Source organism: Apostichopus japonicus, chromosome 12 (genome assembly GCF_037975245.1).
Source record: "Apostichopus japonicus isolate 1M-3 chromosome 12, ASM3797524v1, whole genome shotgun sequence".
Taxonomy (NCBI): Eukaryota; Metazoa; Echinodermata; class Holothuroidea; order Aspidochirotida; family Stichopodidae; genus Apostichopus; species Apostichopus japonicus.
Window position 1 is genome coordinate 10494121 of NC_092572.1, and position 27853 is coordinate 10521973.

At 38.6% G+C, this 27853-nt stretch overlaps 2 protein-coding genes across 5 annotated transcripts in view; one reads left to right on the top strand and one right to left on the bottom strand.

Moving 5' to 3' along the window:
- Positions 1–10: 10 nt before the first annotated feature.
- Positions 11–12295, top strand: LOC139977019 (opioid-binding protein/cell adhesion molecule homolog). The gene is made up of 7 exons (XM_071985968.1): positions 11–193; positions 1281–1586; positions 4400–4690; positions 5513–5654; positions 6179–6342; positions 7233–7253; positions 8365–12295. The coding sequence occupies exons 1-7, from the start codon at positions 139–141 to the stop codon at positions 8460–8462; spliced, it is 1077 nt and encodes a 358-aa protein (XP_071842069.1). The 5' UTR covers positions 11–138; the 3' UTR covers positions 8463–12295.
- Positions 12296–14723: 2428 nt separating this feature from the next.
- The window catches only part of LOC139977014 (cell adhesion molecule-related/down-regulated by oncogenes-like), a 125067-nt gene continuing 111937 nt past the window's right edge, over positions 14724–27853 (bottom strand). For all 4 annotated transcript variants that reach the window (XM_071985958.1, XM_071985957.1, XM_071985959.1 and 1 more), the window contains 9 exons: positions 26962–27075; positions 26031–26162; positions 25399–25611; positions 24334–24530; positions 22551–22779; positions 21726–21947; positions 20548–20732; positions 19908–20226; positions 14724–19072 (listed from right to left, as the gene is read on the bottom strand). In XM_071985958.1, coding sequence (XP_071842059.1) covers positions 18822–19072; positions 19908–20226; positions 20548–20732; positions 21726–21947; positions 22551–22779; positions 24334–24530; positions 25399–25611; positions 26031–26162; positions 26962–27075 — 1862 coding nt within the window. In that variant the 3' untranslated portion in view covers positions 14724–18821. The remainder of the gene's footprint in view (positions 19073–19907; positions 20227–20547; positions 20733–21725; positions 21948–22550; positions 22780–24333; positions 24531–25398; positions 25612–26030; positions 26163–26961; positions 27076–27853) is intronic.

Genomic DNA, 27853 nt, shown 5'->3' on the forward strand with positions numbered 1-27853 from the left:
CTATACATTGCGTACATGATATGTTTACCGTACAACCTAGTCAAGCCCCGAAACGGTAGTTCGGATTTTAAAAGACTCCGTGTAACGGACAATTAAATAAGAATTATTCTGTTAAACAACTCAGCGTTTTGAAGCACGATGTTCTTGAAATCATTTCTCACCGCCTTTACTGCATGTTCTGCATTTTCCATCGGTAAAGATCAAATTTAACGTTGAGACAACTTAGGCTAGGCTGATTTCGGCCTAGCTACATTCGGTTATAATATAAGGCTAACGTGAGACAGTTGATAGGCTAAGCCTACTCTGTAGTCTAGCGTTCAGTCGCTGTGTGTGGACTGGGAGTATCAAATCGTAACCCCTTTCTCAAACGCAATTTTAATCTAGCCAAGGCCTATTCTACTAAGCCTTAAAATCAATGCTAATTATTGTTCAGTGCCAGCCTAAGCTTGCCTTGGTTAGGCCTTAGTTTAAAATTGCAGCCTGCACATCTCCCACAAGCTTTGAAACATGTTCATGACTTGTATTGTAAGTTGTATCCCATGTGTCTTGTCATAACATGTCATTGAGTTGCTAATGTTTCCATGCTTGGCTAGCTCCAGGAGGTCAGGGATGCTACAGGCTCCATGCACAGGGTCAACTAGGCTAGGAGCGGGCTCTGGGAAATATTATGGAATGAAGAACAGTGTATATTTAAGGAAAAATAATGAGTACAGGAAAGGGTTCAGTGATCGTAATTCTGCCAAATGGCCAGACATAGCTCTCGACACATTTGGATGTGTCCTCCAGTTTGATGTCATGACAGTGGCCATTCTGAGTGATGCTAGGCCTGCATATCATCAAATGTACTGTAATTTAAGACTTTAAAAATGAGGCCTATTATAGCTAGGCTTACCTGTGGTTCTATAAATAGCACTAACAGCAGGCAATGCCAAAGTTCAGACCATGTTCTACTTGAAACCCTACATTGTTATGGTTGCACATGTAGCTTACCAGTACTCTGCACAGTGAACCTGCACAGAGCTCTGAATGAAAAACCATGTAAAGCTTATTCTTTAATACTATCAGTATCAACATATTTACATTTAAGCTAGTGTTTTCACTGGCTAGCAGTACTAGACCTGCGTTCTCCAACATGAAAGTTGGTGGGGTATGCTGACAAACCATCAATATTGTACGTGCAGAGAAAAGGAAAGGATGAAGATGTTTGAAAAACAAACTGTGCTCAGAAAGAATATTTTGCATAAATGTCATTCTTCGTCTCGCTCTCTCTTCCTCTTCAGTTTCGAGTCAGACAGTGAACCAACTGACACCTATCACCAACGTTGAACTCCGAGATAACATTACCTTAGAGTGCAGTATCAACGGTCAGTCATTGACCGGCAGATTTGTTTGGTTCCATGAGGACGAATTGGCCTATTTTGGTGCCAGCGATTCTATATTCAACAGGCGGTACAGAGTTGCAGTGACTCCTCAAACATCTCGTCTGACCATAACTAATGTTCACTTTGAAGATCGTGGCAGATGGGAGTGTGAGGTAGCCATAGGAGAAATGAAGCAAAGCACAATGACCCAGCTAGTCATTAAATGTAAGTACAAAATTTAAAACCCACCCCATGATGCATTGCTTTAGAACAAACAGGAACTAACTGTTCACCCTACCAAAGTCTTTTGATACTATCAAGAAATTGAATATATTAAAAAAAAAAATCATTTTTAATGTAAAATTTATTTGCAAAGTTTTTGGCCCATTTGCAGAGATTGAGCGAATGAAAATATTCTAACTGAAACATAGCGTCTGGTGTTTGATATTCTTTTGATCGATTTGAAAAACATAGATCCCTCTCTATTCAAGCACAGAGAGAGGGAGAGAGCCGTTTGATGACAGGGGATAATTGAGTGTTCAAATTTGTGTACTTACCATTTTCGAAGGATCTGATTTTTTTCCTCTCTAATTGAAAACTACAGTTCCCGTGTAGCAACTTGTATAACAACTGAACCATTTTGTATCACATTTTGCGATGCGGTTAATGGATAAATAGTTTAGACCTGGGGTGGGCAACCTACGGCCCGCAGGCCACATGCAGCCCGCCAGTGATTTTTTTTAGGCCTGTGAGATGTCTCAAGGAAAAGAAAAAAATCAATCTATTTTACATCATCACAAAAAACGAGCTAGCTGCTTAGAATTTATCGGCACTAATGATACTGTCAGGTGGGCCTATTATCCCCATAAATTATCGACTGTACTGAATTGACAGTAAATGTTTTTGTGAATATAAGTACACACACCTTTTGCTTGAAAGTCCTTGTAATCAAAGGTTTGAAATCAACAGCAGGTCTTTGGTTAGGTGTAGCCCAGTCAATTGTTCACCCCTTATATCTGGCACATTCATTCAAAAAGGTTGCCCACCCCTGCTTTGAAGGGATGTGGCCTGAAAGAGGCTGGTTACCAGCGATAAAGATTTGAAGTCGGCCTCCTGATAACAAACCGACTTGACAAAAAAAACTAGACTCTTAGGTGTTGGGATCGTAGCATGAAAAGGATGCTAGGTAAAGTGAAGTCACTGGCCATGTGAAGGATTTTTTTTAATTTTAAATATGACTAAAAAATTGAAATAAAAACACTGAATGAGTGTTGTGAATATAGAAAAAACTGACGTAAAATATATAGATACACTAATTCATCGGTCACCTCTATCTCCAATTTATTTTGCTGTTGCTGAAATAGAAAATGCTAAAGTGACATTCATTTCATGTCTGAGAGCTGTGAATAATATATCCAGTGTTTTTCCATTGCTAAATGCTTTACAGTAGATGTTGGAACACATTGCAAAATGCTTTGCAATGTGTTCCAACATCTACTGTACAAAAGTAGTAGTTTTTACACCCTACAGATGTAGTACAGTATTTCATAAGAGACCAAAATACAGAACCTTCAAACTGCTATGCAAACTTTAAACTCTAAATTATTCCCTGGAGAGTTTAATAAAGTTTGTACAATTTTGTACAGTCATAATATACATGATAAAATTTATTTATATACCATTTTCATGAAAGAATATCTCAAAGCACTTTACACAGGACTAGAGAGAGGGGGAAAAAATCCTAAAAAAGTACATTTATAAGATAATGAACGTACAGTAAAGAGTCGAGGCAAACTCATTTTGGGACTAAAACAGGCAGCTCGTTTTGTTTTCTTTTGAAATTGACATGATGATATAATATGTACTAATAGCCTCTAGTGTAAGTTTAGTAGTTAGGTAACCTTTGGAAAGTACAGTTATAAATCTGTGGTCAAAAAAGCATCAAGTTTTAAGTACTTCATGAAAATCAAATTCCTAATTCTACAAAGGCAGAGACAAGAAACCATTTTGGGGAACAAATTTGTGTCATAATTTTGCAGATCTAGCAGATTTGAAGGCTCTGAACATTTGTCTCTTATATAATATTATGGTTACTGTTCAAGTACAAAATGTGATATACATGTGTCAAGATTGTAAACATAGCAGATTTCCCATTTTGCATAGCAAATTAAGCGATACCCTATAGATTACTTCCTGAAATTGATGTGCAGTCCACAGCGTGTGTTACACCTTATTACACTCTTCCAAACTGAAAACAATAAATTGCATAGCTTTCTGTGCATTTCAGTTGTAAAATACTATAGTATTTTGCATCCCAAATGCAATGTACCCTATAAAACATTTCCTGAAATTGATGTGCAGTCCACAGCGTGTGTTACACCTTATTACACTCTTCCAAACTGAAAACAATAAATTGCATAGCTTTCTGTGCATTTCAGTTGTAAAATACTATAGTATTTTGCATCCCAAATGCAATGTACCCTATAAAACATTTCCTGAAATTGATGTGCAGTCCACAGCGTGTGTTACACCTTATTACACTCTTCCAAACTGAAATCCATAAACTGCAATTTTCTGTGCTTTTCAGTTGCAAATACTATAATATTTTGCAAATGCAATGTACCCTATACATTACTTCCTGAAATTGATGTGCAGTCCACAGCGTGTGTTACACCTTATTACACTCTTCCAAACTGAAAACAATAAATTTCATTATTCTGTGCATTTCAGTTGTAAAATACTATAATATTTTGCAAATGCAATACCCATGCATTACTCCCTGAAATTGATGTGCGGTCCCCAGCTTGTGTTACACCATATCATAGTCTGCCTCACAATTGAAAACAATAGAGAGCAATGCTCCGAACATCGCAGTATAAATAGACCTCACGTGTAAAAGACGATCGTTGAATCCTGGTTGTTCCTTAAAAGAAAATATGCAAAATCAGTTTTCCAATATCTGGCACAATTTTGCATTTTGTAAAACTTTTGATCTCCACTCTGTGATTTTAATCAAATACCATGTCTGACTTTTGCAGCTCCGCCCCAATGGTACAACGTCACTCAGCAGAAAGACATCACACTGCAGCTAGGTGGTAGCGCGGAGCTGTATTGCGATGCTATTGGCGATCCAACCCCAGTGGTGACGTGGACCGGAACCACGGGAGCGGGCGGTATCGTACTACCGGATGGGAAGGTGACCGAGTACTACATAGGGAGCATGCTCAAGCTGGGGAATGTCACAGGAATGCATAATGGGAAGTACAAGTGCCATGCCAGTAATGGTCACAAACAAAGTATTTATGAAGAGTTTACAGTCAGGGTGCCATGTGAGTAAATTCCCTTTAAAATTCTTTTGAAATATAATGATATTTACATATTTTGGGCTAAAGTAGCTATCTCTTCTAGCCATTTGTTATTTCATCAACCATACTCATAATTCCCTGACCCCCCCCCCTCCCAACCTCCTCCTTCCCATTCCATCTCTCCTTTACAATGTTTTTGTTTGATGGCGTCCAACATTAAGTTGTGTCGTCTCCCAAGAATGGTGTAAGACTCCGATCAGATTCAACAAGATGTCAGACTTAGTTTTACTTTGGAATCAATCTCCTGTAAGAGCTACGAGATATTTGTGCTCATTATCATTCCAAAACCCCTTTTCTCTGTTTTGAAAGTTATCCTTATCTCACTTACTTCCTTATCATCTCCCTTATCCCTCTCCTAACTCCTTTTGCAACATCCAGTGTCCCACAACCCCCCCCCCCCCCCACTCTCTCCCTCTCTCCTACACAACTCCCTTTACAACACCCAGTTTCATACAAATCTCCACACACTCTCTTTCTTATACATAAGTCCATTTACAATCAGGTTCACACAAACCTCTACCCTACCTCTGTCCTTCATAACTCTCTTTACAACACCCAGTTTCACACAAACCTCTCCCCCCCTCCCCTGCCTCCTCTCTCCTACATAACACCCATTACAACACCCACTTTCACACAAGCCTCTCTCCCTATTCTCTCCCCCCCCCCTTGTCCTCTCCCTCTCTCTTTCCTTCCCCTGCTTTCCCCACTTTTATTAAACACTTTGTTTAGTCTGTCCAGGTTACAGTACTAATGATTGGCTTCTGTTTTGCCCCATTTATTCTTCAGCTGCACCCATCGTCACCGTTCACACCTCGACTGTACGAGCACCTCGAAATCATACCTTCCACATCGGTTGCATGGCATCTTCTCACCCTCAGATTACCAGCCTTGGGTCCGTCTCCTGGTTCAAAGGATCGAGGAGGATTCAGTAAGTAGAGGGATGCTATGTCTGACTGCGAAGAATAATTCATATCATAATTAATATATTTATGACTTGTGTGAAATATTACAAGAATGGCAGACTAACTGTATATCTATCAGTTAACTTCAATTAATATAAAGAGGATCTTGAACTGTACAGTAAGTGACTGATTCCTTTCGGTGTAGATGAAGTTACAAGTTAGAACAGTAGTATTTGGTTTGGTAAATTCCTTACCTATGTAACACCTTTAAAGCTCAGGTCTAGAAATTTACTCGCTAAGATCAAATTCCCACTGGCACTTTCCTTGTATTACTACAAAAGTAACATGTGAGTTTACTGGTAGGAAAGTGCAAGTGTGTGTGTTTTTTATTTTTTATCCTATATACTGGCAAAAAGGGCGAAATCCACTGGCATTAAGCCGGCAAATAGCCTCAATTTTGAGGCCCGAAGCCGATGGTCCTACAAGGATGCTTACAGCCCTGTGGCGATGTACGTTGATAGTTACACATCTCTTTCCGTTGGTCTTTTAGGAATAACGCGGACGACTACAGATATTCCATCAGTGACAGTAACGATGGATTGACCTCCATCAGTATCCTGAACACCCCTAGGGTCAATAGCACAGTGGCTGGCACATACAGATGTGAATTCTCCAACAACCAGGGCAGTGCCTCTCAGACTATCCGGCTGGATGGTAAGTTTTCACGCACCACATAGACTAACTGGTAATCATGATAGAAGAGTAGGTTTAGAAGGGCTATGGTACCAACTCTGCACTCATCCCCTCCCCCTCACATATTTTCTATTTTCTGTTTTTTTTTTTCTTCCTATTTTTATGTTTGCTATCTATATATATTTATCATTGCATTCATGTAAATAGGACACAAATAACATTTAATCCATCTATCTGTCTGTCTATTTATCTAAATTCTCTTGCTATTAATTAAATACATATATATGCACATACATGTAAAGTGGAGAAACTATTGAGTAATACTTTGGTAGTTGATGTGGGACTTGACCTCCTGTATACCAACAAGGGTGTTTTGCTTGTCCATGGACCTGTTGGTGTGCATTTTCAAATGCTTGTCACTAACACCTGCGTAAGATACTAACTAACTAGTGATGCAAAAAATAAAGTAGTTACTTCTTTGTGGTAGCCAAAGATAAGTGTTGAGGGAAGGGTTCTCACACAAGCTTAATGACAGGTGTTAAAGAAGTGATAATTGTGCATCCATCCACCCTGGTCCACTTTAGTGCTTTATAACAAATGGGTCCCCCATATCTGTTCAGTACCCCCTTTGACCTGACTATTGTAGATATAGGATATCTATTAATCTTTGAAAGTTTACAAAAGTTGAATAGTTCTCCATAACATGTTGTTGCACTCACGGAACTCTTTATGTTGTGTTTATCAGTTTATCAAATCACACTCCCATGTGATGTACAGTACTTACTTTGAAAATCTTGGGCCACTATTCTGGGATTTCTGTAGCAGTTATTACCAAGTGTTTTAATCTTTTTATCTGTTCTTAAAGTCTGTATAAATTTAATTAATACTTTATTTTCTTGTTTGTTTCACAGTTGGAGCTGCTTCTAAGCCAGGTGGGTTTTCAAATAATAAAGATGTAAAACTTATGTCCATGCTGTGCCCTTTCTCTAAGAGTCTATAGGGTTGCACCCCGTCCGACAGCAAAGACCTGTTTGGGTATAAATGAAGCTTTGCATGGTCATGTAAAAGGTTCAGAGTAGCTGTGAAAAGTGTTTGATTTTACTGTTTTGTCAGGAAAAGACAGATGTGGCATTGGCTACTGTCTTTTAAGTTCCTTGTTGGAAGCACAGGAACCTGTGCAGGCATTGTTGATGTGTGTGTGTGTATGTTACACTTGCTTGGGTCCACATACCAATGGAATGATATATATTTCTCATAGTTGCTATGTAGATATGTATTATATTGGGAAGATGAGCCCTATCATTTTGGGATTTTTGGTGCAGACCTTATGAATATTAATGAGGTTTTCGGGACAAAATGTAAAAATCTTAACATTGCAATAACTCTGCAATGTTAAGCCGGATCGAAACAAGACTTGGTATACAGTTGTTAGTTAATAGCTGGTGAATGTAGGGATAATTTGTTGTGGGACCATTTGGGTCCCAAGAAAGTTCCGGGCCTATTTTTGAGCTTGGTGAGACCAAATTTTATTCCTCCTCAAAATGCACTTTAGGGCCGAATTTAAAAAAAAGATGGTCCCATGATTGTTAACAGCCTGCTTATCTACTGTAAAAAAAAAAGACAAAATTGTATAAAACATAAACGTTCTCTCGCTGTTTTAAGTATTATGAAATCCATTCATTCTATCACTGCTATGGCCATATTTTGCTCACAAGCCAGCGTGACACATGTAGTAGTGGAACCCATCCCAATGCAGGCAGTATACACATAGCCCTACTAAAGCAAGGTCACTTGCATTATTTACATAGCTTAATGGGCCCCTGGGTAAAAACAACCTCTAACAGTCACAATAAAGCTTGGAAAGTAGCACAAAACTATTATCATCATGTCCTACTTTAGAAACTATTACTGCCTACCTATTCCTCTTCTTCTTTACCATGTCTTTGGTGCCTGCAAATTTTTAGATTTTAGGTCACAAATGTTGATCAAATTTAGCTAATTGGAGATGATTAACAAATGTTTTCCAATTCTTCCAATCCTTAGACGTGGGAGCGTCCCTAAGCGGTGCGCCACCTTTGTTTGCTGTTCTACAATCTCTTTTGACTTCGGTCCTGTTTGCTGTCGTCGCTATGAAGTTGTAATTGGAGGATGAAGACGGAATTACTGTAGTGTTAGGAGCGAAGCAGAAGAAGAAGAAAGGAAAATAGTCATATGTCATCTTGATATCTTTACCGTGCCTTAGGAAAATCAATCGGATTTGATTGAAGATTTAAGGTAAAACGTTTGAGACCAGCAGTTTGGGAATGTGTATTTTTTATAATGTAATACCATGGCACCATGCACGACATGAAAATAGTCCAGCTCTTTTACCAGAGTATGTTCGTTTAATCAGAGCAAAGTCTAAACAAAAATCGATCTGGCGAAATGTAGCGCTAGGTGGTTTCCTCCCTAATCCCATGAAATTTGTTTATTCATATATAGTGGAGATGCAGCAAAAGTTAGAAATGTAACTTCAGACAGGCTTGAAATTTCTCTAGAGACGACCAAAATTTCCTATTTGTTGGAAACTGTGTTTACCTCCAGATGAGGAAACCAATAATAATCTTTAGTCGTGAAATCTTTCATATCAAAAGATGGTCTCATAAATCGAGCTTTTAATATTACTTGAAAGATGAAATTTTGTAAAGGCAAAGATATAAAATAACATTAGTTACTGTATATTGGATAATTTTTTTTTTTTTTATCTACGCAGTTTATCAATTGCTGTTCAATGTCAATCCTTCCTTTGCTTGTAGACTTGCAGTAGTTACACTGCATTTGCATTTTTAGTGTCCTCTGCGTGGACCGTGTTCCGCTAACCCAGTCATTATCAAAGGTGTGATGTATTCAGCACGTAGGGCTTTCATAGGCAGCAGAAATAATGCTACTAGTGGAAAATCAGCTTCTTATTTAGTGCTTCAGTTAGTTTAATATAATCTGAAATTTTACTCAGGAGAGAAAGAAATGAGATGCGATTGGGATTGGGATTGGGAGAAAGGGGAGAGATTCGGTGACGGGGGTGGGGGGGGGGTACAGGGTGTGTGTGTATACTGGTAATCAGAAGATAGGTGTAGGAGGGGGAAGAATGTAGGGGAGGGGCGGGGGGGGGGGTTGAGGAGAGGAGAGGAGATGATTATCAGAGGTAATTGTACAGAAGGTTGGAAAGAAGTAGGTTGTGATGGGTTTGCTGAGGCTGAAAAAGTTTGGTAAAAAAATAATATTATTCTGGCTTTATCAAATAAGTAAGGGATTGCCAGGGTAGATGAGAGATACAGAGAATGTGACCAGAAGGACAGTGAAATAATATCCAAATTAGTGGCCTGAGAGTGCTGTCACTGAAAGAGACTGAAAGTTGCTGGAATACTGTAAATATCACTGTAGTATTTGTTTAATGCATAGTACTAAAAAAAGCATAACCTAGAGGGATTAGATCGAAACAGCCAAAATACTGATGCTTTGTATCTGGTCCCCATGGCAACCAGGTGATTTATTACATGTCATTGTAGTGTTTATGTCAATACTACAAGATTTAATATCAAGTCTGCTTATATTATAAATCAAGTTAAAACTATGTACGCTAGATTTGATCTTTAGTCGTTCAACCATCAAATATGTGACAATTTGGGCGTTAAAGGGATATTCTGGTTGCAGACCAAAGTAAGGCTTTATGTTGGAGTTATAAATATATCACACTGTTAGTTGAAACCCCATCTCAGTATCTTATTTGAAGTTGAGATGTCGTTGATTGAATGAAGCTATTTTGACTCGCTAAACCTCCAATTACTCAGGAAATTGTTAGTCTGTCATGCCATCAGAGGAAATGCTCTAAAAAGCTTTTACTAAGGATATTATAATACTATTATAAGGCTATTATATGCTATAATAAAAGCTATTATAAGGCTATTATAAAATCTATAATAAGGCTATTATAAAAGCTATTATAAGGTTTTTTGTTGATTTATCCTTGAAACCTCGATACATTTGGAATGTTAGCTTGGCTCTTAATTTTCTCTGCAGTTAGAACTTCATCAAAAATGCAATTCATTTGTAGCAATATTAAATGATTTGAAATGTTATAAACAAATTTTCAGTTGAATTGCCCTGATGACATTCAAACTGTAGTTGCCAGATGCCTAAATTTACCAACAAATATCAAATCTGGGGGCAAAAATCGTATCTTTGCGACACACGAGGATGTGGTTTTGACCTAAAGATGTTCACAACAAAGTTTGTGCAATCTTACTAAGCAATCAACCGAAGCTACCAGGAAATCCTTTTGAACTCTGCTGACTGATGTACGAGAGGCTGACATTTTACTTACTTGTAATGAATTATTTTAAGTTACGCTGGATTATAGAGGCTCGTCATAACTTGCAGGTCTATTTCCTGCATTTTTTTCTTCCATTTTGTCGGCTCAAATTTTCCGCTTCCATCCATCCCTCGTTTCTTGGCTTCGGTAATGTTAGCCAAAGCAACAACAAGTCCCCGCTCCCAAGCATGTTTTAATTTCAGTTTTTAATTTTAACATTAATATTAAAACCTACCCTTGTCTGACAAAACTGAAACACTGCATTCATCACCCCCACATTAGGTGCAGCTCCATGGGGGGGGGGTGTGGAAGTGTACACTCCTCTCCCTTTTCAACCTCACACAAAAACTTAAATGTTATTTAGCACAACCTTTTGCATAGACCTTATTACAGACCTAACTTTTAGCCTAAGTATACCCTTGAATGTACCAGTTCTTCTGGCAAAGGACACCTAGCCCCCCCCCCCCTCCCCAGCTTCCATGACCCCCAAATGCGCACAACCCCACATTCTTTAAATCCAGAATCTGCCCCTCCTCACTGCCAATCTAACCACAGATAAAGTAATTTCTCTCATTTCTGTAGATGTCTCACGTAGTCATTCCAATTTTTGTGATAAAAGGGAGCCACAATATAATCATGCTTTGTTAGTTTTTTTGTATCATTTTACCCAAGAGTAACTAAAAAGATGTACATATTTTTTGGCAATAAAATGTTGGTGATTTTTGTACAGAGTTCCTTTTTTTTTATGTCAGTTTTCATACTAACAAGATTATGATAAAGATTTTTATTCAGAAATATAGTTTGTATTCAACGATATTACTATTCATTAAAGAGGCTTGTATTCACTGCGCTGTATTCTTAATGCACTGTTACTGAAACTCACTAACTTAACATTTATGTTAATTTTTTAATTTTTCTTATTTTGTTAATTGCAGTTATTGTATTCAGTTATTGGTACTTGATATACGAATTTTGTTTTCAGTCTAATCAATGATGCCAATTAGACAGGAAGTAGGTCAAGGGTCACTTTGGGAACTGGGGAAGAGAATCCTTGTGGCATGGGTATTTCAAAATGCAGTCATTATTCATGTATTGTAATATTGTTCAAATTGTTTTCAAAATATACATAAAATAAGTCATTCAAAATACACACTTGAAATCAATCATCAATTTTATTATCATCCTATATCGATATTCTGCCACCTGAGTTGTGAAATGAAGTGTAAAGGATGACAAAAATAAAACATGTTGGGGAGGGGGGGGGGGGTGACAAGATCTCCTTCTTGAGCAGTTAGCCAAAGGAGTTGGGTTGAGGTGGGTCGGAGGGGTTGGGGGGGTCTCTTAAAATGAATTTTCATTGTATCTTGGATTGTGTTATCCAATTGCCTACAAACAATTCAATTAATAAAGGAAAGCAACAGTAAATGCCATAATTTGTAAATAAGGAAATGAGGTAATTATTTGCCATTAATTGTCGCAGTCAAAACGCACAGGTTTTCATGTTTTCTTTTTAAGAGAGATAATTCCTTAATAATTCTTTTCAACTTTTGTAGTCTATTATACAAAGAATATAGTATGTTGTTTTTCTTGCAGATGAGAGTAACTTCAATAAAATTGCTATCAGCATTTCTTGGCTTTTATGTTTTCTTTTGATTTCTCAGCGGGTACAGGGGAGGGGGAGGTTACCTATTTACCTTTCATTTTTTGGTTTCAATGATAATCGTAACCTATGCATTCATGCAGGCGGAGAGTGTGTGTGTTTGTGTATGTGACGCCCTTGGCTCGTAAACACGATAACTCAACAATGGCAATTTGGATTGAAGTCATACTTGGTACATAGATGCGCCATACCAAGTAGAAGAAACCTATTGATTTTAGTGCTCATCACATGAATAATAATGAGGTCACCGGGTCAAATGTAAAAATCTTCAAATGCTAATAACTCTGCAACCAAAAGTCAGAATTTATTTTCACTTGGTATTATAATGGTGGTAGATAGCAGGTACATTGTGATATATGTTCAAGTTGATACTATGCATATCTATAAGGAGGCAGGGCTTACGTTGATTTTCACTAAAATAGCTTGTAAACACGGTAACTGAACAATGACAAGTTGGATTGAAGTCATACTTGGCACATATATGCGCCATAGTGAGTAGAAGAGCCCAATTGATTTTGGTGCTCGTCTCAAGAACATTAATGAGGTCACAGGGTCAAATGTAAACCTTTTCAGAATTGAATCATACTCTGTGTGAAGGTGTTGGTAGATAGCGGGTACATGATAATTTATGTTCAATGTGATATTATGCACATTTATTAGGGGGCAGGGCTTGAGTTGATTTTTGCTAAAATAGCTTGTAAACATAGAAAGTTAACATATTTAGTAGGTAGGTCGACAGTCAGTGAAAGAACCTTGCTGATCAATTTAGTCAACAATGACAAAAGCTTGGGATTATAATCTCAATTGGCAAGGAATCACAATAAGACCACTGGCTTTCTGGTTCTGAAATGAAAGGCATGACAAAACCATTTGCTCTCATCACCCTGACTTACATGCACAATTCTGTTTGGTATTAATTTCACCATGCCAAGTCCACTTACCTACCTCTTCACTACTATCGCACTCTCATGTACTGTGTACAATGCTATTTGGTATTATACAACACCTAACTATATTCCGGCCATTTGATTGGTCAATTGCTCGTCGATTGCATGCAAAATCCGCTCTATTGCACTCTATGAAATAGAACCATGTGTTATACTTTTTGATAGCACTTTTTTCAATGGTAAGAGAGCAGAGAAACCTGTCTGTTCAAAACAATCTGTTGCATGAGTGCATTTTACATCCAATTATATCAAAATTTGAAGGTGTTGTATAAAACAAATAATAAATGGTTTCCACAAGTGCAATAGTGCAAATATTTCATTCGTTGAAAGATGTAATTTGTTCCATTCAACTCGGCTGCGCCTCGTTGAATGGAACATTCCATCTTTCAACTTATGAAATATTTGCACTATTGCACTCATAACCATTTATTATTTGTATACTATTACCAAACGGAGTCCTCAAATCCACATACCTACCAGATACTGTATACCAAACTCTTTGATACTTTAATCATAACTTACCCTTTAATACTACTTACATGCTACCTCACAAATATCACACCCCCATGTTCTAGGCACCATGCTATGTATGGTACTCTTGCCAAATTCTCAACTTACCTGCTACCTCACAACTGTCACATCCCCATGTTCTAGGCACCATGATACTGTTACCTAATTCTTTACTTACCTGCTACCTCACATGCATAGCACCCTCACATACTGTGCAGTGTATACCATGTTGGTTAATTTATCAACTCTCTTCCTATCTTCACATTTACATGTACACCTCCACACAAGCATTGCATTAACATCTATATAAAATCCATCATGTTGCACTTGAATTATTCTCTATTCCGAAATACTGCCCTCTCTATCACAGCAGAGGAGTACTCAATCAAGGAACTGAATTTTCTTCAGGCCATTAGTAATCACTACTATGGTACTAACATCGCAAAATAGCTACATTAACGTTAGTACCAACATTGTACCCACACAGCCTTTTCCCGCAATGCTGGGGGGGGGGGCTGGTGGTGAGTAATATGTGGTAATCAATCATGTTTGTTTTCAAAATGCTTATTTCACATTTGGAGATACATACTACCATGTGTGCTAGTTATCTTGAGTACCATTGGCATGGTCAATTAATTTTGACTGGTGGGGGTCGGGACAATGTACTTTCATTGCAAACACAGGACAACCCTGATTAATGGGACCTTATTGATTGGATGGTGTGGGTGGTGCTATATCCTTGGTTTTCTGTGAGAATGCTTTGGTTTCTGATGTTTGGGTTCCACTGGGCAGTCACACACCAAACACAGCTATATTGAATGGTTGTAAAACTGGTGATATGTGACATCTCAAATTCAAGCCACTTGCTATGGCATCATCTCTGAAACTCTTTAACAGAACAAAAGAACTCTTAACAGAAGAAGAAGACAGTAAAATATTTCAGGTGCTGTATATATTTATTTGTAACCAGTGTTGAAAAAGGGGAATCCCAACATATTACTGTACGAATGGATGTCTTTATAACTTTAATACCGACAGACACATTAACCTCAGGCAAATAAAGTGTGTAAATTATATTGTGGGATGATGATGATGATAATGGTAAAAAAAAAAGTATCATAAAAAATGTTGCTACAGTTATATATTCCACCAATCCTCACCCTTCATATGAGCATTAAATAAATAAATTTATGAATATATCATTTTTGGTATCCTTAAACAAGTAAGAACTTTCAACAAGTCGTGAACACCCCCAGCCCCCCCCTTCCCCAACCCTCATGCTCCTCGCTGCTCATCTGTGCAGTATAACCAAGATATAAATACCTGAATTGCTCCTGGAGATCCACCGGAGCAAATGGTGATGATGTTATCAATCAAACCTTCAATTTCGTTATGAATTCTTTTCTTTTGTCATCAAAATTATTTTTGTAAGAACTGTTCATTAAGGATCGTCAATATTGCTCCCAAAATATGCTAGATTATGAAATAATGGTCACCAATTTTCAAATTTCATCTAGCATCTTACCACCAATATCATCTAGCATCTTACCATCTAGCATCTTACCATCTAGCATCTTACCACCAATATGCACAACAATGAGCAGGCTAAGCATTTTCACTCAACAAATTTAAGGAGTCCTCAAATTATGAAGGCCAGAGGCTCAAGGAAAGTAATTTGGAAACAAAGTAGCAACTTTGTGGCCAAGACTGCTGACCTTTAACCCTTTCATGATGCATTGAATATTCATAACATGATGGTATCTCTTAAATATGTGGCCAAGACTGCTGACCTTTAACCCCTCACTTTCATGATACTTTATATATTCATAACATGATGGTATATGTTAAACAGTTGGGACAATTTTCCAGTAGCATGCTCCAAAGCACATTTATCTGTTGGAAACAATATAGGCATACTGTCAGTACCAGTGCTTTAGAGCAGGACATGAAAGTATATTGTATATTTTGTAAAATGGTCCCAACTGGGTGTTGCAGCTCTCATTCAATGCTTAAAAACCAGCAATTTCATCTTACAGTAAATACATGCTATAATCTGTAAATGGAATCTTTTCAGAAAGTTACAGACTTGCACAAAGTAGCTTGTTCACAGGTCTGACCATTAGTTTAAACATAATTAAAAGTAATTAAACATGACTGATTTTAACATCTTTAAACACTGGATGGTATACTTAAACTCAAAAGGTAAAATTAACATAAACTGATTCCATTTTATACCAAATATAACGATCTCGGAGAGGTTTCGGCGATCTTTTTTCGGCGATCTACTATGAATAAATTTCAAAATCATATTATGCATCAATTCTGTACCTTGTTTCATCTAACGAATAAAAAAGACATTTCTACCTCAAAAAGAAAATTATTTTCAGTTTTCACTTATAATATATTAATAATTATGATGTTGGGCACGGACTCCAGGCGGAAGAGCTTGCACCTTTCAAACGCCTTGGTTTAGATTGACTTATTAAAACTTAAAAAGAAAAGAAAAAAAAATTAAAACTCTTATCATCTTTTGTACAGCATTTTACAATATCATTGAATACAAAGTGCCAATTTGATACGACCATATTTACATTCAAAACAAAGGACATTGTGCAGGCCCTACCCGCCACCCCTCACTCCCTGCAAAGAAACAATTTAAATCAATAAAAGCAAAAGGTTGATAAAAATATTATATGATTATTACTATTTCTTAAACTAGAGATTGTCATCAGATGAAGAAGGTGAAACACTTTCACCAGGTGTCGTGCTTTCCAACTGAACAAACCATCTGGTGGAAAACATATCTTTAAGAGCTTTTTTATAAAGTCCTAACAGTACACAAGTCATTTTATATTTTGCAAGGCTATTTGAAATTGCGGAGAAACTATTTCATACTTATGTATTTTGTCCATCATTATACCCAAAATAAATATATTATTATTTATTGTTGTTTCAAAAACGCTATTTCCCAAAATGCTTGGTCTGATCGACAAAGGAAATGGTTTTTTATTCTTAGCTGTTGTGGAAGCTATTTCATGACAGTTTTCTCTATCACATACACGAATGTGAATGGTTGAGTGTTGCTTCTCTTTTAGTACACTACCAATCAAATTATGCCTGCATACACGTTTGTCAATGAGGGAGCTCTCCCCCCCCCCCCCCTTCATTTTCTCCCCTTTCATTTTCGATGACATACTAATCTAACACCATCTCCACTCTACAGTTGTTACCCAATCAAGATAAGCAATGATGATGACTCCATAGTTTTATAGCTCTGTGCATAAGATTATTTTTCTCTCCATCTAGTAAGATGACAAAATTTTCCATTTAATTTCAAATCACAAATTGCTAGTGATTTAACTACTGATCAATATCACTTAAATGTGTGACGCTTGTGAAAATTTCCAAACTTTTACCTTTTTTTCACGCAATCACTGATGCGACAGAAGAAAGGACCAAAATAACGAGGAAGGCCAAAGAAAAAAATATTATATAAAGGTGCACCACTTTTTTCTCCAACAACAACAACAACCGCAAAGAGTGTGAACGACAAATAAATAATTCCAGTGATCCCGTCAACAAAAACACCCCCAAAAAATAAAAATGAAAAATAAGGATAAAAATAAAATACTTCGGTTTTTCTTTTCATACCTATACAGAAACAATGCATCACAGTTTACTTAGAAAAACATCATTTATGTACAAAGAATATTAACAATGGAAATTCTTTACAAATCTCTGATATTTGTCTTATTATAATATAAACTTTTCTGTATCTCTTACCTGTATAATATTCTAGGGTTTTTCTCTCCCTATGTTCATTTTTTTTCTTTTTCTTTTTTTTCCTCTTAAATTCTTCCTCAGTTCCAATTCACTAATTCTTTTTTTAAGGTCCACAATGGGAGGTGGGGGGGGGGGGAACAAGCCTTCCACAAAAATATATATTTCAGTATGAAAATAAAAACAAAAACAGAACCCCTATTTGGTGGTCATTAACACAAGTTCAAGACTGGAGGATAATACAACTTTTGCCGTTAAAACAGTCAAGGGAAAGAAAACGCCATTCGAATTTTCTTAACAAACGTAAGGTAATAACGAAACCATAAATAGCTGATAAATGTTATACACAACCCCTACAATAACGTTACATTAAATTTGCACAGACAATCCTTATATACTTTCAAATGCCACCTGTGTTGGATGGATTGTTTCTTTTTTTCAACGATAGCAAATATACCTCGACTGACTCGCAATATAAAGAAAACGTTACTGACCAAAACAAAACAACAATCCCAGATAATGGTTCTTGTTAATACAAACCTCGTCAAAAAGTAGGTTGAGGGATGATGACTGCTGCCACCTCTCATCCTCGAGATAAAAACAAAACAAACGATCGGAATAAATACATAGCACGACATTGAGAGATAGAAGGTAGATATAGAGGGAGACAAACGATCAGCCTGCAATGTGATAAATACTTTTAAAATTCCCCAGCGATTTATTACCCAGGATTCCCGGCGACAGACGTCGTTAAGTTAGGAGAAAAGCGCGTTCTTGTGCATCGAATGTAGTAGCTTGACAAATGCTGGATTATCAAAATGGTGATCCCGTTGGCAACTGTCACCGTAGCAACCATCAGAGTTATATTGTTTTACAGCATTACCAAACCTCTTAAAGTTTGGCATTATTTATTGCAACGTCTGCTGGCTTGTTATAATCTCTCCATCCTTTTCTGTGAGGTGGTGTTTTTGCCAAATTCATTATAATTTTACACTATTGCAGAGAAACATTCACATATTCTTTCTTCTTGATTATATGTAGAGTTCTCTAATTCTCCTCCTGGTTGCAAACCCACTGTCTCGGTTTCCTTGACGACGAACACTTGCCTCATTTTTCGATGGAAACTTCACATTTTCGGAATCCAAACACATGATATCATGCATGTCATAGTGACCCTTTTCCAAACATACAACAATTTGCTCTCAACCCAGGCTAATTGGAAATGCCCCACACCCCCCCCTTCCTTCTTCTTCCCCTATACATCTGTCACAACTGAACTGTTACTATGTACAGACACTGGGAAGGACTGGTGACTGCTACCGTTAGAAGAATCAGAATGGTGGTTACTCTGATGCGAAGATGCATTGGACTGATTTGAAGATGACCTGGGACGGGAGCAGTTTGAGGTTCGGTCATCCTCGTGCGCTGAGGGAATTGAAAGTCCAGACGAGGGTTTGATGTATCCTTCCATGTTTAGCTTTAGAGAGATTGAACCGGTCTCACTGTCTGTGGGGGGAATGACAAGAAAGTAGAATATTAATTAGGTCTACCGTCTACTGTCTATTGAATATTCATAAGCTCCCCAGAGTGTTTGATCAGGGAGGATGATCTGAACTAGCACAACACCCTCTGAGGGATTATCCCAACGTCACAGGAAGAGAATGACCTAGACTGCAGCACCGGTCCTTGCAAGGCCGGGTACAGCATGAAGGAGGAATGGGGTTCCTGGAGTTAGTATTCTATGCTAAACACTCTCTTTTCCAACCCCCCCTCCCTTCCCCTCCCTCCAGTAAAATATATCTGTCCGTAGCAAGCTACACCAATTGAAGTCAGATAGTGACTGTGCCTAACCTATGATTGTAAGTAGCAATAAAATCTTGTACTCCAAAAGTGGTTAGTATAAATTTAGTTTACTACCTAAGAGGAGGGAGGGATTCTACACTTTCAATGGAGGCTTAACACTAGTTTTAGAGTAGTAACCCTGTACAAAATTCTGCAGTAAATGATTTTCGGTATAAAAATTGTTTTACAAAAGCTCACGAGTATAGAGATTGTAAAAGGGAATGATAATAGACTTGGCACTCACACTAGGATCAACTTTAGTACTATTTAAGTATTGACTGCTAAAATCTTCTCCCATGTATGAATTATGGTCTGCTTTTGTGCTGTCAAGAACTCCTTGTATACAAAATGAACTGTTTTTACAACCACGGGAAGACATCCCCTACTTGACATAAATTTACACAGCATCCAAGTCAAATTTAATGAAACTTTTTTCACCATTTCTTTTATTTTATTTTATTTCAAATATCCAGTAATTATTCAAAACTGTTTATCTCACCATCACCACTACAGGACGGCCTTCCGTGACTCGGAACTAGGAGCGGTGATATTCGCATCTCTTCCTCGTCTGGGATCCGACATCGCTTTATCCTGCAGACCGGGCGTGGGCCCAGGGAATTGTGGGACATACTACAGAGGCTGGGTATACTGCCGTTAGCAGTCGGTGACAGGTTGGGTGGAGACGGCTGTTTCTCGGCGATCGGAGGAGGCTCTGCGACCTCCACTTCACTGCAAGGGGTCAGCGGGGAATACAGATGCATGACGGTGCTGGGTACTGTTTTGTATGGGAGGACTGCTCCACCATTGGACAGCGTATCCTGGAGAGAAAACCCATTAAATGTTAGAAGATTAACTGCAATGCGTGGCTCCACCATTTCCCACTTCCCCCCTCCCCTACCATATGAATCTGTAACAGTTCGAACACACAAAAGTTTGCTAGACAAAATATTAACAATGAAATAGGAACTATAAGTATCATTTAAAAGCGTGGACAACCTTCTCTGTTAATTTGAAATTCACATTTTTAGTTTTACAGGGCAGGGAAGGGACAAAGGGAGAGGAGATGAAACAGCCCAAAACTGAAGATGAGAGGTGGGCCGTGTGACTGTACAAGCATAGAAAGTTTGACCAGTTTGTACCTGTGGCATGGTGTACAGTGGTCTGGTTTCTGTCCACATTAACTGGTTGGCACTCTGGGATTTGCGATTCTTGAATGCCGGTACTCCGTTTGGTTCGTTGAAGTGAGGTAGGCTGCCGTTGTGGGTCTTCTCGTACGGATATTGTGCGTTGTTGTACATTGTATGCTGCAAGTCAGGTGGGACATCTGAAGCAGAGGCAGGATAGTGTTTTAGTGTCAAGTTAATCTTCTCTGGACAAAACTTGCCCCCCCCCATACCCCTTCTTCTCACTCTTTCACGTTACATATCACTATGATCACTACCTAACACACCCCCCCCCCCTCCCCTGTCCCTCTCACATGACATATGATTTAAAATCTATATATATTTTACTGTGGTATCACAGATATTCGTTGTTGTTAGTAATTACACAATGATTAGGAATAGATCCACTTTTCCACATTTTCCAAAGTTTGACTCCCCATACAGATAGTGCTTACATACAAAGAAGTCTCTTATGAGTTCCGAGTTAGCTCATCTCTTGTAAAGTTACTGTCATCGAATACACAATAAGTTTCTATGTGATACCGTAATCCTTGTGGTTGCTGCTTTAGAGTGATCTATTGAGGTAAATTCCAACCATGACTCTTATTTTGACTTACCCCACCTCCCCCTGACATCCCACCTTCCCTCCCACCACCCACTGTTCACAATGCCACACCCACTCACCACCACCTTTTTCACTAACCCTATCTTTCATTCAACTATGCTGCACCAATCCTTACTTACAGCACAAGTCCTCCCAACCTTCCTACAACAGTCTCTACCTTCCTTCCAATTTCCAGATACTGTAACATCCTTACTTTACCATGGCCATGTTACGCCCCTGCCCAATCCCCCACCCTCTATCATCCCACCCTTGATCCTCCCACTATCCACCCCCACCCACTATCCACCCTCTATCATCCCATCCTCCATCCTCCCACCATCCATCCCCATCCACTATCCACCCACCCACCATTCATCCAGCCACCTTCCATTCACCAATGCCATCCTCCCACCCTCCATCTCCCACCCCATCCATCCTCCCACCCTCCATCCTCCATCTCCCACCCACCCTACACCACCCCTACACCCTCCGCCACTCACCCCAAGTTTTGTTTTTCTCAACCCCTCCCCACAATAACAATCTCACTTACATCTCATCATGGTGACCTCTCCTCTCATGTGCTTGGATCGCCAGAAACACATGACAATGAACATTGTCATCAGGAGCATCATACCCCCCAGTACCACCCCCAGGATAATGTACAGCACGTTCTCTTTAGCTCCACTCCCAGAGCTGGCGGTGGGTTGTACAGCAAAGGGATCCTCCGTAACTGGTTTAGGAATGATAATAGGGGGTGGCTCGGTCACACGGGCTGTAAAGAGAGTAAGAGAGGAGTCAAAGCAATATGGTCCATGGATATGTTTTCCAGACTGTTCCATCTGACTTGATAACACTGTTAAAGAAAGGTGTAATGTACAATCATAGTTTGTCTCGATTACAGCTAGGTCTGTGGGGACACTGTCTGTTAGCCTCTCCAGTTTAATTCTCTACCCCCTCACTCCCACCCCCCTCATACCCCCACCCACGGAGAAGATAGTTTTGCTCAACATTCATAACAGTATGAAGAAACACTATCAGACTGACTGACTACTAGGGTAATTTTCATATTACACCTAAAAGATTAATCAAATCTGTTGTAATTCACAAAAAGCTGGGGGAAGAGGGAGGTTGGAAGAGTGCTAGAAGAGGGGACAATATCTACTCATATCTTCTCAAACTTTCCTTATGCATGATGTCATTGTACGGAGCGAAGTCAAGATTTGTGAACAGGAATATTTCGTTTAGAAACAGTACCATGGGTTTAGCTTTTTGAATTATCATTTTCAAATGATCTCTGACCATCATATCACCTCTCAATCATGGGGCAATGAGACTGCTTGCCAAAAGTTCAAGACTATACACCCTAAATGCTCACCTAATGTACTCTGAATGACGACGTTGCTAAAATCGCTCTCCCTGTGTTTCGTAAACGTTGTCATCTTGATGTCGTAGGATACCTCTGCTTCCAGTTTGGTGATGATGTATTCCCTGATATCCGAACCAATGATCGGCGTCCGTACATAATCTCTATCGTCATCGCTGTCCGTCAGTCGCAGAAAGATGTAGAAACCTTCGACGGGACCCTCGTGTATCTGGGGTTCATACTGTAAAGAAACATGGCAGATGACTTATTACCCTTGCTGAATATGACCTAGGTATAATGAAACATAAATACAACATCCATGTATGTCCATAACATACAATAATAAGTGGGTGATGTAAACATTCCTATGTCCATAATGCACAATAATAAGCAAACATTCCTACTGGCTGTTGTAGATATATCCGTGTATTTCCACAACGTACAATAATATATGCGTGATATAAACATTCCTATTGGCTGTTGTAAAGTGATATATCCGTGTATATCCATAATGTACAATAATAAGTGGGTGATGTAAACATTCCTATGTCCTTAACGCACAATAATAAGTAAACATTCCTACTGGCTGTTGTAAAGTGATATATCTATGCATATCCATAACGTACAATTATAAGTGGGTGATTTAAAAATTCCTATTGGCTGTTGTAAACTGATATATCTATGTATATCCATAACATACAATAATAAGTGGGTGATGTCAACATTCCTATGTCCTTAACGTACAATAATAAGTAAACATTCCTACTGGCTGTTGTAAAGTGATATATCTATGTATATCCATAACATACAATAATAAGTGGGTGATGCAAAAATTCCTATTGGCTGTTGTAAAGTGATATATCTATGTATATCCATAACATACAATAATAAGTGGGTGATGTCAACATTCCTATGTCCTTAACGTACAATAATAAGTAAACATTCCTATTGGCTGTTGTAAAGTGATATATCTATGTATATCCATAACATACAATAATAAGTGGCTGATGTAAACATTCCTATTGGCTGTTGTAAAGTGATATATCTATGTATATCCATAACATACAATAATAAGTGGGTGATGTCAACATTCCTATGTCCTTAACGTACAATAATAAGTAAACATTCCTACTGGCTGTTGTAATGTGATATGTCTATGTAATCATGTACATAACGTACAATAATAAGTGGGTGATGTAAACATTCCTATTGGCTGTTGTAAAGTGATATATCTATGTATATCCATAACATACAATAATAAGTGGGTGATGTCAACATTCCTATGTCCTTAACGTACAATAATAAGTAAACATTCCTACTGGCTGTTGTAAAGTGATATGTCTATCCATAATGTACAATAATAAGTGGGTGATGTAAACATTGCTATTGGCTGCTGTAAAGGCTCATCTACAAGACAAGAGACACATTTGACTTATCAGTTGACACCTACGTGTAATATCGTTCAGAACATCATCACATTCGATGAGTCTTCTTGTCTTTTTGCATGCTGGACAATATGGCTCACCAAATAGGACAAAGCTATAAAGTTTATCAGTCTTCAAAGATGATATCTTTATTTCACGTACGTCATGAAAACATCACTTTACAACAACCATATATGTTTGCCTGGTTGGTTCAAGTGAGGTAGGCTTCAGTTGAGAGTCTTCTCGTACGGATATTGAACTCTGAGCCTTTTGGCATTCCATAGGAATAGTCTTACAACTGTCACATCATCATCCTGGCAAGCTATACATATATAGAAAACCAAATTTCAAAAGCATGAACACAGACTGACCTCCCAATCGACTCTGATCTTGTCCATCCCGATAGCCGCACAGCTGGTCAGACGGGGAGGGGATGGGGTGAACGGGATGGGTGTCGGAGGGGTGAAACTGTTGGGGTTGAAACTGAGGAGGAATCTGTTAGACATGGGACTAACGCTCTCCATACCTTCCTCACCAACAGCTGTCACTCTGAATCTGTAGATCGCATCTGGCGACGCAAATAAAGAAAGTTTAAGTTTTTGTCTCAACCTGTAGATTCACCTTAACAATCAAAGATGGTTTTATGTCCCTTGTGTGTGTGTGTGCAATTGTCTTTTATTCTCACTGGGGACTTTGAACAAAAGAAGTCTAGGTCCTCGGTTGTAATTTCTAAAGAATCACCTCGTCCTCGCAAGAATTCTATTGTTAAGGGGTATTATTAAGGTTAGGGAACGTGGATTTGAACAATGGAAAAACCAATAGGGTCCTCAGTTTGAATGTAAAACACAGCTGTGTGTGTGTGTGTGTGTGTGTTTATAAGAACATGGTTTTGAGGTCCAAGAAATTAAGAGACAATGATACAAGAGCATTGAAGAGGTTGAACAATTTGACGGAATTCCACAAATTCCTGGGGAAAGCTCAACCCCTGGAGAGAACATCACCATTGTTGTACAAAACAAATTATTCCGACATTTGGGAAAGTGCCGACAATATTCATATCCCAATACTTTTGGTTTTGCCTTTGGTCTAAGCTATAGTCCCATACTTGTTCCCCCAATACAAAGCAACTTCATGGACACATAATTGTGTTCCAATTAATTGATCAAAATAATGATTTCTCGAAATAAAACTACTGATTTTATGGAAAATGGGATGTTGCAAGTAAGAGAAGGAACGTAACAAGTCTTTTTTCAAGCCAGGAGAAGGAGAGCTTCCATCGGCTTTCTGAGCAGACCGTTTTCTCAGGGAGCTTTACAGCATGAATGGCATTGTAGGTATGAATTTTAAGGCCAACGACACCACACTCTCATAGTAAAATGTTGCTAAGCGTAGGAACCGACGATTAAAAGCGAATAAAATTTGTATTGAATAATTACCTTTATCGTTAAGATCTTGGACCGTATATGACATCTCGCCTGGCGGGACCAACTCAGAGACCGTATCCCAAGGAACGTCGGTCCTCTTGATGTTACGATACTGGACCCTGAATCCTGTCAGAGAGGCCCTCGGAGACTGTGTGTGGTTCCAGGTGATCAGGACAGAGGTCTCCGATACCATGAAGAGGGAGGGCTTGGTGGGGGCAGCAGGCGCTGTAATTTGGGACAACGGAATGGTGAAACAATCAACACAAAACGATTCTCAAAATCTCTAATATATCCTGATAAGGTTGATGACAAGACAAATTCATGTTGTTTTTGCTGTTTTGTTTGTAAATATTTATCTTGCAGAAGAAGTATGGTAATCAAGAATGATAATACAATTTTATTGAGCATAATTCTTTTTCATATAAGTGAAACACTTAAAAGCTAGTGGTACACTTAACTACTATATATTAGCATGTGAAATGGGTAAATTATTTTTATTTTATACAAGAAAGCACAAACAAAACTTTTCTACAGGCTTAAATGCACAATATTACAGCCAAAAAACAAACTAATATATGTTACCTACTCTGTATGCATGTATTTGTGTCTTAGGAGAAATAATGCTCCTTTACACGAGAGCTTACCTTCTGGCTTAAAGTCTGCTAGGGCTGACCTGTCCTTGGTACTTGTAGGAATGATGGCAGCGTCACTAGCAATTCCCCGGTTCGGAGGGTACAGTATCGCCTTAGTGCTCTGTGTTGTCGTTCTAAGATCGGCTGTGAATAAAAAATGAAAGACGTTGAAAAGGTCTTACCAAATTCTCATCGCATTCAGTCAAATTATGCAAATAATTTTTTCCCAACCCTGAAAGGTGACTGTCAGCATACCTTCCCCCTCCCTCTAAAACCCTCCCATTCCCTCCCTCAAAACTTGGCATCATGTAATACAAAGCACTTGCATATCACCCAAGGTTATCTTATCTGCCTTCTTCTTCCACTTTCCCCATCTCCTCTTCCCACTTACCCCTTTTCCTCCTGCTAATTGCCACTTCTCCTCCCTCCACAGATCCCTCCCCTACCCCCCCCCCCCCCCAAAAAAAAACTCACTTGGAATCATAACTATGGATTTGCATATCGAACACCTGAACTACTATCAGGAAAATGGACCCTAATGATTTTATGACAAATGGATAATTCTGTGCAGTGGATATATACATCACACATAACCCTCACCCCCATGTCCCCTTCACCCCCCCCCTCAGCTCCCCTCCATCCTCCATCACATGCCCCAAACTACCCCCTCATACAAGGAATTCTAGATATAGGGGTGAAGTGGCCAAATAGTGATCAAGCCTAAAGTCCCTCATCTCAGAAATGGTATTTTTGCATTGAGTCAAGAAGTACCTTGCTTTCTCAAGCTGCAACATCCCATTACAACAGAGTAAATAAAGTCTGTTACAGACTATACATGCTGGTATGGAGCAGTTTATTAATAAACCCCCTTACTACCATAGAATCAAAGGATCTGATGTTTTGTATGACAGTGATAGAATATATGACAGGTATTGAGACTTACACAAGGGAATGACATACAAAGAGGCAGTAGCTCTGGCCATCCCGAGTCTGTTCCTAGCTTTGCAGGTGTAATTACCGATGTCTTCCTGTCCCACATTAACAATCATTAATCGAGCTGTAAATATGAAGAAAGGAAACACAATAGTTGAGGAACTGTTAAAGGATTTCATCAGAGCAGTCAGTGAGAGGAAACTTTTACTCATGTAACTCATGGAACTTTTACTCCGTTTAAAAACAAAGAAATTGTGTTAGCAACTAATGAACCTCTCTCTTGTCGCTTGCAATTTATGTACAGAGAGGAGCAAACCTTGTCCTTCTAAGCTTTGCTTGGTGGATGGAGGAAGTTGTTTAACAGATGTTTCACACTTCAGACTTGTCTGCTTATTTTCAAAACAATTATTCAAGCTTCTGGCAAGACAAACCGCACTTCTGTAACTTAGCCTGACCAACTTGTACACTTTGTTAGCAGGTAAAGTCGAAAAAGAGTCTGTCATTTCTTTCAGACGGATGTTGACACAAGCTGGTTAAAACTTCCGTAAGGAGGAAAACATACTGCAAAGTTTCTGCTTATTATTCTCGGGACATTTTAGTCAACCTAATTGGTAGTGGGAAAATTAGTTCAATGATATCAGCAATGAAACATACCAACTTCAATCAGCCAGACATATTACCCTCATATCTTAAAGTGCATGGTTGTGTTTCCATGGCAACACTGCTTCGCCAAGCAGATATACCTCAGTAAACCAAAATGAATTTGGCAGTTTGTATGTAACAACAGGCATGTAAAAACATTAGAACTGTTCAGCACAAACAAAGCATCAGCACTTAGGCTAGGCTTACAACAGTTTCTTAGCAAATGCACCTATCCTTCTCTATCCTATCCTTTACGATCC

What these genes read in the sequence shown, in the direction of transcription:
- LOC139977019 (XM_071985968.1), top strand. Translation starts at nt 139, where the DNA reads ATGTTCTTGAAATCATTTCTCACCGCCTTTACTGCATGTTCTGCATTT. An exon ending in AAAGGATCGAGGAGGATTCA is followed by an intron (nt 5,655 to 6,178) that starts GTAAGTAGAGGG and finishes TTGGTCTTTTAG; the next exon opens with GAATAACGCGGACGACTACA. An exon ending in TGGAGCTGCTTCTAAGCCAG is followed by an intron (nt 7,254 to 8,364) that starts GTGGGTTTTCAA and finishes TCCAATCCTTAG; the next exon opens with ACGTGGGAGCGTCCCTAAGC.